Source organism: Pseudorca crassidens, chromosome 19 (genome assembly GCF_039906515.1).
Source record: "Pseudorca crassidens isolate mPseCra1 chromosome 19, mPseCra1.hap1, whole genome shotgun sequence".
NCBI classification, from domain to species: domain Eukaryota; kingdom Metazoa; phylum Chordata; class Mammalia; order Artiodactyla; family Delphinidae; genus Pseudorca; species Pseudorca crassidens.
The window spans coordinates 58,128,460-58,141,740 of NC_090314.1; the positions used below are offsets into that span (position 1 = coordinate 58,128,460).

A 13,281-nucleotide genomic window follows, 5' to 3' on the forward strand; every position below is an offset into this window, starting at 1 on the left:
CCCCCTCCATCGCCCCTCCCCTCCCCCAGGAGTGGTGTGGCAGATCAGGGGCTACAGTGCCAGGGCATCTGGGCATTCCTCTCCCTGGGCCTTGCCCTGTCTGCTAAATATACATCCAGGAGGAGCCCGGGAAGGAAACGGCCACAGACCTCGTTAACTCTTTCACCTCCAGCAGCTGTGGAGGGGGCAGAGGACTGGCAATCCGGTGGGAGGGGCGCCCAAGGCCAGACTGGGGCGGGGGGAGGACCCAGCCCCTCACACCCAGTCATGGGGATGGGGACCTGGGCTCAGAGATCAGGGGTGACCTGTGGGAAGGAGACCAGCTGTGTCCTCACCGCCCCCTCCCCACTCCTGCCCAGAGGAGGAAACGAGGTCAAGGAGGGCAGCCCTGAGGCTGAGTCAGGCCCTCAGCCACTTTCTCCAGGAGGACCTGAAGGATGGCCTGAGCTCTCCTTTCAAGGAGAAGGTGAGGGAGTGCCAGGCGGGCAGGCCCCCTTCTCCCCAGGGTGGGTCCCTTTTCCCGGCTCCTGGAGTAGAGGTGTGAAGGCCTGGGAGTTGGCCTCAGAGGGGACGTTGCTCCGGATTCGCCCCCCACCTTCCCTTCGTCCTTCCCCTCAGCGTGGCGCCCCTCAGCCCAGGCCTGGCTTCCTGCCCCCAAAGATGCTCCCAGAGCCTCCCCAGGTCCTCCTGGCTAGAGCGCAGGGAGCGTCGTTGGAGCCCCACCCTGGTTCCCTCCGCCCTGGGTCCCAGCTCTGCTCCTGACTCACTGTGGGCTTTGGCAGGGTCCCTCCCTCCTCACCCTCCCAGCCCCTTTCCCTCCATCCTTGTCGTGTGCCGCTGGTGGCAAGACTCAAACTCCCTCAGGGGGCAGGATGCCCAAGTGGTTGCCCCGGACAGGAACCGCTGGTGGAACTTGGGACCCCAGAGGACTGACTGGAGCTCTGGGGTTCTGAACCCAGGAGGGCTGGGCTCCGCACAAAGGGGAAGGCAGGCAGCTGAACCTGAGACCAGGGGGAGGGGCTGGCCGGACCCTGCCCCTGGAGAGGGGAGGGACGAGGGTGATGAAAGGGCCCTTCATAGAGTGCCTCGCGCAGGAAGCCTTTCCAACCACCAGAAGGATCTGAGAAAACTGCAGTGACCTGCCGCCCGCCTCCACCCCCAACCCCAGCTGGAGGAAGCACGTGGCTTCGTGGCTTCAGGGTGGAGGGGTCTGACCAGGGGAACAGCGGAGTCGTCCCACCCAACTGCTCCCCGCTGGCTGTGGCTCCCGGGGCTGACACAGTTTCTTTGCAGTAACTCGGATCTGCCTAGAAATCTGGCTTAAAGCCCCGCCCCCAGGCTCCCAGGCCAGTCTGTCCATCCCTCCAGTCCTGCAGCGCCCTCTGCTGTCTGAGCCCATAGCGACAGGCCAAAGGGGGAAGTCGGGCCGTAAGCTCCTCTAAGGAGCCCAAGCTTCCCCACTGACAAAGGAGCCAGGGCTTTGGGGCTGGGGGAGCCAAGATCCCCAAGACACCCCCATGTCAAAGACTGTCCCATTGTCCCTGCCGGCACATCTATAACCTGGCCGACCAAGGCGCTCAACGTTTAATTCGGTGGAAAAGTAGGGTTTTGTTCTCTTGGGGGGGGGGCCCTCCCCTGGGCCAGGTTGCTGAAAACAGCAGATCCTCCAGAAGCCTGGCGGTTTGTCCCCTCCCACCCTTCCCCATCCCAGGAGGACGTGGACAGCTGTGACGCGCTTTACCCAACTAGCCCAAAGCGGGCTGGACGGGAATGTAAATGGGGCGGGGTGGGGGTGGCGCTGGGGGAGTGAGATTGCACCTCAGAAGCCCCTGGGAGCACTGGTATCGTGTGGGGAAGCAGAGGAAGTAAGCGCAGATAACAGGGAATCTTTGGCGATGCCCGCAGGTCGTGCAAACTTGAAGCCGGACGCAGAATGGAAAAAACGCTATTGGAGGCGAGAGCACTAAAGGGAACCCAGGAAATGTGGCAAACAAGGCATTTATTCTCCTGCCTGAGGACAAATAAGAGGGTAGCGGGAAAAGGGGGCCAGCAACCCAGTCACGATTAAGAAAGTGAAGAAAATTCTTCTGAACGAAAAGATACTCTCAGTGTGGAACTTAAAAGCTCTGTAGCAGACTCCGGGCAAACTTCTTGAAGGAAGACACTTGTCCTCAGATACATCTTCATTACGGTTTAATCAAGATCTTCCAAGAATCCAGGGAGAAAGGAGAGGTCGTGTTGAAAGATACAAGACTGAGGCTGAATCCTGCTACGCCAACCAGAAGGAAAAGTGGAGGGACATTGCCTATAAAGCTAAGAGAAAAATTCCTTTCATCAAGAGCTGGATATGCACCAGACTAACATTTTTCTTTAAATTAACCACAGGGGGGACTTCCCTGGTGGCCTAGCGGGTAGGATTCAGCGCCTTCACTGTGGAGGCCCAGGTTCAACCCCTGGTCCAGGAACTGAGATCCTGCACGCTGTGTGACACGGCCCAAAAAAAAAAAAAAAAAAAAGAAAGAAAAGAAAAGAGAAGAAAAATAACCTTAGTGTATGGGCCGGATTGTGTCTCCCTAAATTCACAGATTGAAGTCCTAAACCCCCTGTACCACAGAATGTGAATTTCAAGAGATGATTAAGTTAAAATGAGGCCAATAGGGTGGCCGCTCATCCAATATGACTGGTGTCCTTAAAAGGAGAGACACCAGGCATGTGCCTGCAAAGAGGAAAGAGCTTTTTAAGACATAGATAGGAGACAGCTACCTGCCAGCCAAGGGAAAAGGTTTCAGAAGACACCAAACCTGCCAACACCTTGCTCTTGGACTTCCAGCATCCAGAACCTTAAGAAAATGAATTTCTGTTGTTTAAGCCACTCAGTCTATGGCTTTTTTTTTTTTGTTAAGGCAGCCCTAGAAGACAAATACACATGGATGTAGAGACCAGAAGACAGCAAAAATCATATATAGACTTGGAAAGATGTGAAAGACACTAGAAAAATCATTGTCTTTAAATATTAACAAAGGGTTAAAAAATAGAACATAAGATCAACTGACAAATTGTGTGTGGGGTGGGGGTTGGGGGGGCGACCTGTAAGGAAAAAACTTAGAATTCCAAAAGGGATTTCCGTTAGCCAAGCTATTTCAGCAGATGGGATGGAGGCGAGAAGGGTAACCCATACCCCTGCTGTCTTGTTCTCCAGAAGCCATTGAGAGTTTGACAATAGAAATGCATAAAGGAAACGTGAGCAGTTTTTTTTTTTTTTTAAGAATTTTAGAAATTTCATGTCATGTCTGAAACATTTATATTAACATATTTCTATACAAATAAGCCAAAGAAAGTTTAGTATTAGTTGTTTTGTTTGTTTGTTTGTTTATACTGCAGGTTCTTATTAGTCATCAAGAGCAGTTTTAAGAATACTTTTCATTCCCATTTCAGTGACATGCTTGTCACAGTGACGATCTCGTCCTTTTATTAAAAGTTACGAAAATAGGGCTTCCCTGGTGGTGCAGTGGTTGAGAGTCCACCTGCCGATGCAGGGGACACAGGTTCGTGCCCCGGTCCGGGAAGATCCCACGTGCCGCGGAGCGGCTGGGCCCGTGGGCCACGGCCGCTGAGCGTGCGCGTCCGGAGCCTGTGCCCCGCAACGGGAGAGGCCACAACAGTGAGAGGCCCGCGTACCACAAAAGAAAAAAAAAAGTTACAAAAATATTAAAAAGGAACTGCTACCTAATGCATCTTATTAGAGAAATATGATATTGGTTCCTGAATCTGTTAAGTCCAGAACCAAAAAGTTACAAGTGATGCAAGCAGCCCTGAAGCTGCCCTTCCTCTAATCTTCTGCACCTGAGACCACCTGCAAGGTGACGGGTGGACTGAGAAGGAAACAGGGACCAGTAGACATGAATTTGAGTCTCAGTGGTGTTCTTGACCAGCTTAGGGCCACGTGCATATCACTGAACCTCTCTGTGCCTCCGTTTCCTCTGTCTGTAAAATGGTCGCAATACTCAGGATCCTGGGTTATTTGAAAACACTGATGTCGCTGCAGCCTGTGGGTACAAGTGAGGTCACATCAATAGGGACACCCACGTTCCCATGGCTTGAATCCCCCACCAGTGCAGAATGCTACCTGCCTCAATAGAGCCTCCTCACCTGTTTCTGGAACTACCTGGTTTCCCTGGTGTTTGGGGACAGGTGAGTGAATCTTTCTGTCTCCTTGAAGACAGCCCACCAGCCAGCTGAAAGAGGCTTCCCATCTTCATTTATTTTTCTTGGCTGTGCTACATAGCACACGGGATCCTAGTTCCCTGACCAGGGATTGAACCCATGCCCCCTGCAGTGGCAGCACAAAGTCCCAACCACTGGACCACCAGGAAAGTCCCAGGCTTCCAGTCTTGCCCCACCACAGTTGCCTTCCATGCCAAGGGTACCCCCTGGTACTGGGCAGCTCTCCTGCAGGGCCCCACAGGTTTCGTATAGAGGGGGAGGGGGGTCTCTCCCTCAAGACATTCCATTTGATTCTGCATCAAAAGCACCTATCCTCCGTAGGGTGGACTTGGCCCCTGGGGCTGGGCTGGGGAAGGCCTCCTCTCACCTTCTTGTGCCCCTTCTTGGGGTACCTGGACTTGCACCCCCCCCCTTAAGCAAGGAATGAAGCTCTGGTGCATCAGCTCTACCCACGGACACGTCTGTGCGCACATAGTGCTACCAAACCAAACTTGATTCCACTTGCCTGCTCACAGTAAAGCCAATCTACTGACACTGGTTGTGGTGAAGGGAAGTGCAACGTTTATTGCAGGGCACCAAGCAAGGAGTCCAGGCAGCTAGGGCTTAAAAGGCCCGAACTCCTTGTCTGGTATGTTAAATTACAAGGAAATACATTTATTGGAAAAAAGAAAACAGTCAAACAAGACAAAATAATAATAGTTTCATCGTTAAGCAAAGTCAAGGACCTTTAGTTCCTCCTCAAGGGCTATAGATAATACTCTGTGCCAAGTCCTCTGAGCTGTTTTGCAGAGACTGAAACCCCTACCAGGTGGAAGAAATTAACTGTATGCTGCCCACAAGCATGTAGACTCCAGACCAATTGGAAACAGAAGGTTGATGATGTTGATTACCTCACTACCCACCAATCAGAAGAGTGTCCACGAGCTGATCACTCACCCTGCAACCTTCTCCCTCACCCTGTCTAAAAACCGTTCCCTAAAAGCCATCGGGGAGTTGCAGCCTTCTGAGCATTAGCCGCCTGGACTCCTTGCTTGGCGCCCTGCGATCAATGCTGCCCTTTCCTTCACCACAACCGGGTGTCAGTAGATTGGCTTGACTGTGAGCAGGCAAGCGGACCCAAGTTTGCTTCAGTGACCATGGGGGAATCTGCCATGCCCCAGACCCACTCAGGGCCAGCTGAGACCTTGCTGTGGCAAAAGTGATGGGACTTCCAGGTCCTCAATCCTCTCTCTCAACTCCTGGGACCAGAGGTGTCTCAGGATTCAGAATTTTTCAGAATAGAGGAAGGTAATGTATGGTTTAGATAAAGTAACAGAGCTCTGTTCCGGCAGGGTGTAGGGCGTGGTCGCAAAATCGCGCCCGCTGAGAGCCTGCAGCGGGACCTATGCAGTGGGACACCACCAAGACATACGTGGTCTTGTGTCTATTCTGGTGTGTTTGTGGCAAACTCAGGAAAACGGTCTTGGTTTTCAGAGTTTTTGGAGTTTAGAATTCTGAATAAAGGATTGGGGACCTGCCTTTTCCTCCTTCTGGGTGTGGCTGAAAGTCCCTTCCTGGACATTTCTGCTGTGGGGAGAAGTAGAGAGGAAAGGGGGAAAGCCAAGTGCATTTATTTTGCACCGACTGTTTGCCCAGCACAGAACTGGCTCTTTCCCTTCCGTGATCCCATTAAGGGGTTGGGTGCCTGTGGGGGCCCGCCCGGACCTCACGTTCAGGGGAAAGGTCAGCTCAGTCTGGTCTAAAAGCAGAGAGCAGACTGCTAATGTGTTTACCCAGTGCCTGGAGCAGGTGGGAGGTTTGTCTGCTAATCTCTCCCAGCTGCCTCTCCCGGCTGGCATGGCTGAAAGGAGGGAGGCTGGGAGGGGCCGAGCAGAGCCCCTCAGAGTCTCAGATCGGTGGAGCCATCTCCCTTCCTCCCCTTGGTGGAGAAAGAGGCTTCTTCTCCAAGAGGAGTGAGCTTAGGGGTGTGGCCGGGAGCCCCCTTCCGCTCTCCTGGCCCCTGAGCTAAGAGGACATTTTCTTTCTTAGTCCTGGTCCTCAGCAACTATGGAAAGTGCCTCCCCAGGGCTGTTCTGGGGCCCTGAACCTGTTCTGGCTCCAGGGCAGGGATTTAATCAGTCCAGGATGCTAGAGACCCCAGAGGTTATGTCGCCCCAGGGCTGGGGCATTGAATCTGCTTCAGACCACTCCCTTTCAAAAAAAAAAACAAGAAGACCACTCCCTTTCTCAGGCAGCCCGTCTCCCATTGTTCAGCCCCCTGCATTTGGTTCCCGCAGCCCAGGAAAGGCCTGGAATCCGGCGGACATCTCCCTTTCTCCCTGGCATTGCCACTAGAAGCCGGAGAAGTAATCAACTCAGGGAATGAGAGGTGGGCTCCAGGAAGGGGTGGGCTGGAAACAACTCATATTCATCCATCCATCCATCCATCTATCCATCTATTCACTCACTCATTCATTCATTCATTCAACCAACACTAATTTAGCTTCCTGGGAAGCCACCCCTGAAGGAAGGAGCCTCTCCTTTCATCCCCAGATTGCAAAGTAGGGTACTGATAAAGTTTTGTGGAAGCAACCACAAAGACCCCAGGAATCTGGCTGTGAGCCGCCCCAAGCTCTCTGCATGGGCTCCTCCTCTACAGTTCTGCCCCTTTGGGGAGTCCTGCAGGCTTCAGCACAGGTTCCGCCACCACGCCCGCTGGCTGTGACCCCAGGGTGCAGGGCAGGTGGGCGTCATGGATGACCTCCTGGACAGTGGCCCGGAAGGTCTTGCTCACAAAGGAGTAGAGCCCAAAGTTGACGGCTGTGTTGAGCATGGCCGCCATGTTGGCCACATCCAAGGCCAGGTGGACCCTCCAGTCCCGGTAGACGGGGGCCACGTACAGGTGGTAGAGCATGACAAAGATGCGGGGTGCCCAAAGGAGGGCGAAGAGCGTGGTGACACCCAGGAGGATGGCGGTGCTCTTGCCCACCCGGGGCCGAGGCCCACTCTGGCCCCTTCTCTGTAGCTGGCAGACAATGGCCGAGTTGGCGACCAGGAAAACGCCGCAAGGGATGAAATAGACGATGAGGCAGTGAGCCCACTTGAGGACCTTGTCCAGTGTGCTGGGGGGGTCCTCGTCCCTCCACACGTCCATCCACCAGTAGAAGGGGATGCCAGTCAGCAGGGCAGCACCAAGGACAGCAGCGATGGCCCGCCGGGTCCGGCCTGGGGATGAGGTGGCCCGATGGTGCAGGGGGTGGCACAGGGCGCTGTACCGGTCGACCGTGAGCAGGACGGCGATCCAGACTGAGGCGTGGTTGGCAGCAAACTCCAGGATGTTAGCCGCGCGCACCACAGCCTGGGGCACCTTTCGGGCCAGCACTGCTCCCTGTAGGAGGAAGCCCACGAACACGATGACTACCTGGGTGATGACATCCGAGGCCGTGAGCGCCAGAAGGTAGTAGTAGGAGGGCTTCCTGGTCCTGGCGGCGAGGCGGGCCAGGGCCACTGTGGTCAGGAGGTTGACTGATGGCAACCGAGGTCAGGGAGGGGAGAGGTCAGAGGCGTTAGAAGGGCTCCTCGGATTTGCTTTCTCATCGTCCCTCCCCACCTGCTGGTTCTAGCTTCTCTTTTCCTCTTTCCAGACCCTTCTTAAACCTCACTTTGTCTGGAAGGTTAATCAGATCAGCCCTGCCTTGTCCAGTCATGCGCCGTAGGCCACTGCCTTATACACTAGCTTCCCTGGCAACGGGCACAGGGATGGGCAGTTCCCTAATTCCACCCGTCCTTTCCTGCATCCACACCCCACCCGACCCCCAGCTCTGCTCTCTGAACGCAGTGGATGGTACAGGAAGCTTTTGATGGAGCTGGGGGCGGTCATGCACAAACTTAGTCATCCTAGGAGGTGCCCATTCCTGGGGGTAGAAGGGGGCTGTCTGCTGTGGTGAAAACTTGGGTTTAGCTATAGAGCACCCCAACTCCTGGCCCCTCACTTTTACTCCCCACTATGCTTGGCTTTCCAGTGACCCAGATCACCCCACAAAGGCAAGGAGAGCCCTGGGGTCTATGATCCTGGGTTTCAGGGGTCAGCCCAGAGGATTGGCACCCATTGAAGGAGGACTCCAACTTCTGGGCAACCCCAGGACCCCAGACCCAGCTCCCCACTCACCAGGCAGCCCCAGGCCCAGCAGGACGCTGTAGTAGATGACAGGGATGACCCCAGCCACACACGGGGACCTCTCTGGGATCTCCGGCCAATGGCCTTCAAACTCCTGGCTCAGCCCGCTGCCATTGGGTGTGAGCATTGGCGTCACCTGTAGCTGGCCCGCTAGGAAGCGCAGAGGGTGGGTTAGAGCATTTGGTTCCTTTCCAGCCTGGCCTGGCAGCAGCCCAACCCTGCCCCTGACCCTGAGGGCTTTACTCACCCCCACTCTGTGCAGACCCTGTGGTCAGGCCCAGCCAAACGGTAACGCTTCCAGCCAAGCACACTCCACCCCAGCCCACCCCGCAGTGGCCCGGCTCCCCCGCTGGCGGGAGGAAGCACTTGTTGGCATTTCTTGCTGACACGGAGATTATTTCTCGATCATATTTGCTCCTGGTGGGTCTTCAGCCTGCAAAGCAGGGCCCTAAACGGGCTGCTAGTCACGGTCAGGAGGGGGTTTGGGGGTGGGGCCCTGGGCCTTGCTCCAGGCGGCCTGAGCCAGAGGGTCTGCACCGGCGCTTGGGCAGCTGTGTTTTTAAAGCGTCCCAGGTGACCCTGACCCACAGTAACTCACGGCAGCTGCACTCTGCCAACAGCCACCCCCCTCTTTAAGGAGAGACGTTACTAAGTTCCGCTCCTTTCTACGCTCGAGGTCACCCTCTCCTAGTGCTATCGGAGCTGGAATGGCCCCGGTTTTCAGACTGGGAAACTGAGTCCAGAGGGGGTAAGGTGACCTGCCTGCTGTCACACGCAGCTGGCAGGTGGCCAGTCTGGGATAAGGACCTTCCTCATGCTCTGGTCCCTGCCTCTCTTAGTCCACACTTCAGGAGTCTAGGTTCCACCTTCCAGCTTTTGACGTTTCCATATCCGCTTCCAGCTCCCCTCTCCCGGACTCTAGATTCCTCACTGGCCCTTCCACCTTACTGTCCCTGCCCACCCTGGCCCCAGACACTTTACCTGTCTCTTGTCCTGCAAGCCGCATGCTCCTGGGTGCTGAGTCCTGGGTCACCCCGTGGCTTTTTCCAGTGGTCCCAGCAGCGCGCTCTCATCATCGCCAGCTCTCTGAGCGGTTGTTTGCCCCAGGATTATTCCAGTGGTGCAGACGGAGCCTGACGGTCGGTGCAGGGAGGTGGGGTGGAGGGGGGAGGGAGGAGGGGGAAGGGGAGGGCGGGGCAGAGGCCCGGAGCAAACCAGGATGGGGAGGGTGCACAGGCAGGGGAGGGGCGAGGCTGGGAGGCAGACCTTGGGGCAGGGGGTAGCATCAGGGCTCTGGTTGGGCTGCCTCGTGCTCCAGGGCACTCTGGGAACCGGCCTGGCCTCGGTCTGGCAGTCAAACCCTGGGCGTGAGGCGTTTGGGGAAAGGCAGACAGATTCCAGGAGCTGACTCAGAGGGGGCTGGGGGGAGGGAACCCGTGCTGGGGAGGGAGAGCTGAGGCTGCCCTGGGCAGGACCCAGATCTGGAGCGAAGCCCCATGGGCCAGATTTGAAGCAGTCAGTGCCGCGGTGGCTGCGGGTGGTGGGACGAGAAGGAGACTACCCTGGCGGGCTGTTGGCCTGGAAGGATGGCAGGAAGCCATGCCCAGTGCTGGCTGTGACGACCAGGCCAGCGGAAGCCTGACCAGGCTGCCAACAGCGCTGGGAAACCCAGACCCAGCGGCTCCTTGCAAGCCGTTGTTTTCCTGGCCGTGGTGAAATGGACCATCCTTTAAGGAAAATTAGTCACCGGCAGATCAACACCATCCGGCGTGGCTTGCGCCCTGGAGAGGCTGGAACCTGTGCCCGGCCGGCTCCCCAGCCCCATGCGGGGAAGAGCGACCGGTGCAGCCCACGGAGGGCACCCAGGACAACGTGTGGAGTGGCTCAAGGAGAGCTGAGGCCCAGCCAGCACTCGCTTCCCACGCTCACCCTCTGGGAACGTCCCAGAGCTGGTTTCCCTACGTTAGATCCCACTTCCTGGGCTGGAGCTACCTGGACGCCCACCCCCAGCCTCACCTCCATGCGCAGCCCTGGAACTCACAGAGGCCTTGCTGACCCCTGCTGGCTGGGGCCTGACCCTGAAGTCCTCCGAGAGCCCTCTGGCTTTGGCCAGGTCCCCTGGGTGGCACAGTGGGACCAGAGTAGGCACTACCCACTCAGGTCCCCAGGCAGAGTGTCCAGGACTCCAGCCCCAGAGGGTGCGAGGAGCACAGGTAATTCCTCAGGCCACCACCTCCCTGCGCCAGGACGCTGTGGATGAGCAGGGGGCCGTTCACAGCCGGGTGTGAGGGTCTCTGCTGACATTTCCTGAGGACCTACCCTGTCCTACACGTGTCACCCTCCCGGCAGCCCCTCAAGCTAACTCAGGTTACCTCCGTTTCACACAAGAGGGGACCGAGGCTCAGAGAAGGCCAGCAACTCCGCTAAGCCCACAGAGCTAGCAAGTGGAGGTTGGAAATTGAACGTGGGTTTGTCCCTCCCCCAGAGCTGTTCGCTGGTCACTCGCTCCCACCATCTGCTCTCTGGAAGAGCAGGGGCTGAGGCAGCACGAGGCCACTGTGAGCTCGGGCTTTACGGGCAGAGGAAGTGGGCCAGGCGGACAGCACTCGGATGCGGAAGGCCCTCCAGTCGGGGGACAGCAGGATGGAGGCAGGAAGGCAGGTGTGCCACCGCGGGACAGCCCGGCTTCAGGGGAAGCTTTCAGTATCATGTCAGTTACTTCAGGGCGCAATTCCTTCCTGTGTAGCATCGCTGTGCGCCCCTGAATCCACGTGGCCTGGAACCTAAGCTCAGGATTCGCTCCTCCCCAATCTAAGCGTTTGGGGGCTCCCTAGCTCAGGAAGGGAGACGTCACAGGTGCAGCTGGGGTGGGGCTGGGCCTGGGAGCCCACCCCTCCGCCGTCCTGTGTCTGATCACTCATGCCACAGATCCAGAAACTCTATATCTGCCCCAAGCTTGCTTCTCCAGCACTAGAGATCCCTTGCCCCACGGGGATCATCTATGGCTACTGAAACATTGGCTACTGAACATTCGTTCAGGTTCTTCCATAAGCTGTTACCCAAAGGGCCGAATGAACTTTTTCGCCAACACAGTAGCTTCCCAGAAAAGACAGTATGGGGCTGTGGAAAGAAAAGTCAAGCAGCAACGCAGCACTTGAATCCTGGCTCTGCCCATTCTGAGCCGTGAAACCTCAGACAAGTCCCTTGAGTTATAGATACCCTTGCCTCGGGTGGGAAGCGACACTGCTCTCTGTTCTAGCTCAGAGTTGCTCTCAAGGAATTATGGAGCTTCCAGATCGACAGGGCAAAATGAAACAGACTGTCTCAGATCTTCCATCTCCAAGATTAGGCAGGGCGAACGCCCTCCTTCTTCTCTCCAGCTCCAAGACTCTCACGCACACCACACACACAAACACACGCACGCAGGGAATTCCCTGGCAGCCCAGTGGTTAGGACGCCGCGCTTCCACTGTAGGGGGCACGGGTTCGATCCCTGGTCAGGGAAATAAGATCATGCATGCTGTGCGGTGTGGCCAAAACAAAACACACGCATGCACACCTACACACCACACACACATACACGTGTGCAGACATACATAGCGCGCGCACACACACACACACACACTCCAGAAAACCTCAGACTAAGAAAATGAGAACGGAGGATGCGTATTCCTGGAAAGCCAGTTTCTAAATCAGAAGAGGGGTTTCAGGGATAACAGAAGTTAGAGCTAGTAAGAGGTGGAGCCTCTCAGAGATGGGGAGTCAGAGGTGACCCTCCTGAGTCTTCTTGGTAACCTGGGACCTCCCCGATCCCCGCACACTTGAAATGCCATCCATGTAATTCTAGCAGGTAGACCTTAGCTTGGGGGTGTACATGACAATCGCCGAGATGCTGAGAAGACACGGGTGCCCTGGCTCCTAGGTGGAGTGTGGGAGATTCCAGTGCAGGCAGCCGCACCTCTAGGGGCTGATGCAGCGCCTCAGGGAGGCTGGAGTTAAGACCATTTTCTGAGTAGCGGGTTCTCTTAGCGTCATCTTTTTATCATCAACATTCCTGTCGGAGAGCATTGCACATGGAAGCCGGGATGCCCTCAGAGGCCACGACCCCCGTCACACTGAGGCTCTGTTTTTCTGAGCTGGGCCAGGGAGGCGGTGCAGCCCGCGGGAAGGGCAGGCAGGCAGCCAGTGGGCAAGGGATGGTGGATCTGGACGAGGGGAACCAGGCGTGAAGGTCAGGACAGCCGGGAGGGGTTTCCGCTGGGCTGGACAGCTACATGTTTGCCAACCCGGACGAGGCAGGTGCCAGACCCACTTCCCGCTCTCTCTCTGGCTCCAGAGAGGGGGGTGGAGCTGTTGGGTCTCTCTGTGCCAGCCCGGGGCAGAAATCAATGCGTGGAGCTGGTCCCTGGCATCCAGAGAGCAAAGGAGGGCACCCACCCATCCCCAGTTAAAGACCCAGCCTCAGGAGAAACTCGGAGCTGGATCTCTCAGGAGCGCACCCCACCTCCACCATTTCAATTCATCAACTTGGAAGGACTCCCTCCCATGGAGATCGGGGCCAGGCCCTACTTGCTTCTGGAAAAGGTGAGGCCTCCCCAGCACCTGCCCACCCATAACACACACCCCTTGGGCTCTAGACGCCACCCTCCTCTCTCTGTTCCTTTGTCCTTAGAAGAGCTCTCCTCTGTACTAACCCAGCTGAAACGGCCACCTAGCTCTCTGCCTGTTTCTCCAACTGTCAGGGTGGGGTACTGGGTCTGCTGTGTGTCTCCTTGGAACTCTGAGATGGGAAAAATTACACTAGGAGGTTGGACAGAAGCTGGTAAAAGAAGCCTTCCAACAAGGTGAACCAAGAGACCGGAGACCTCTTGGGAAGGTGAATTAAAGGAAGGAAGTGACCAG

The 13,281-nt window shown here is 56.5% G+C and overlaps 1 protein-coding gene and 1 long non-coding RNA gene across 2 annotated transcripts; one reads left to right on the forward strand and one right to left on the reverse strand.

Moving 5' to 3' along the window:
- Positions 1-422: 422 nt before the first annotated feature.
- Positions 423-3,352, forward strand: LOC137213029 (uncharacterized). Its single transcript, XR_010937747.1, has 2 exons — positions 423-466; positions 1,906-3,352. It is a non-coding gene; the product is annotated as an uncharacterized lncRNA (long non-coding RNA).
- GPR142 (G protein-coupled receptor 142) lies at positions 3,257-9,420 on the reverse strand. The gene is made up of 3 exons (XM_067717333.1): positions 9,362-9,420; positions 8,372-8,530; positions 3,257-7,728 (listed from the first exon to the last, which is right to left on the reverse strand). Exons 1-3 carry the CDS (start codon positions 9,384-9,386, stop codon positions 6,857-6,859), a joined length of 1,056 nt encoding a protein of 351 aa, XP_067573434.1. The 5' UTR covers positions 9,387-9,420; the 3' UTR covers positions 3,257-6,856.
- Between the last annotated feature and the right edge of the window lie 3,861 nt (positions 9,421-13,281).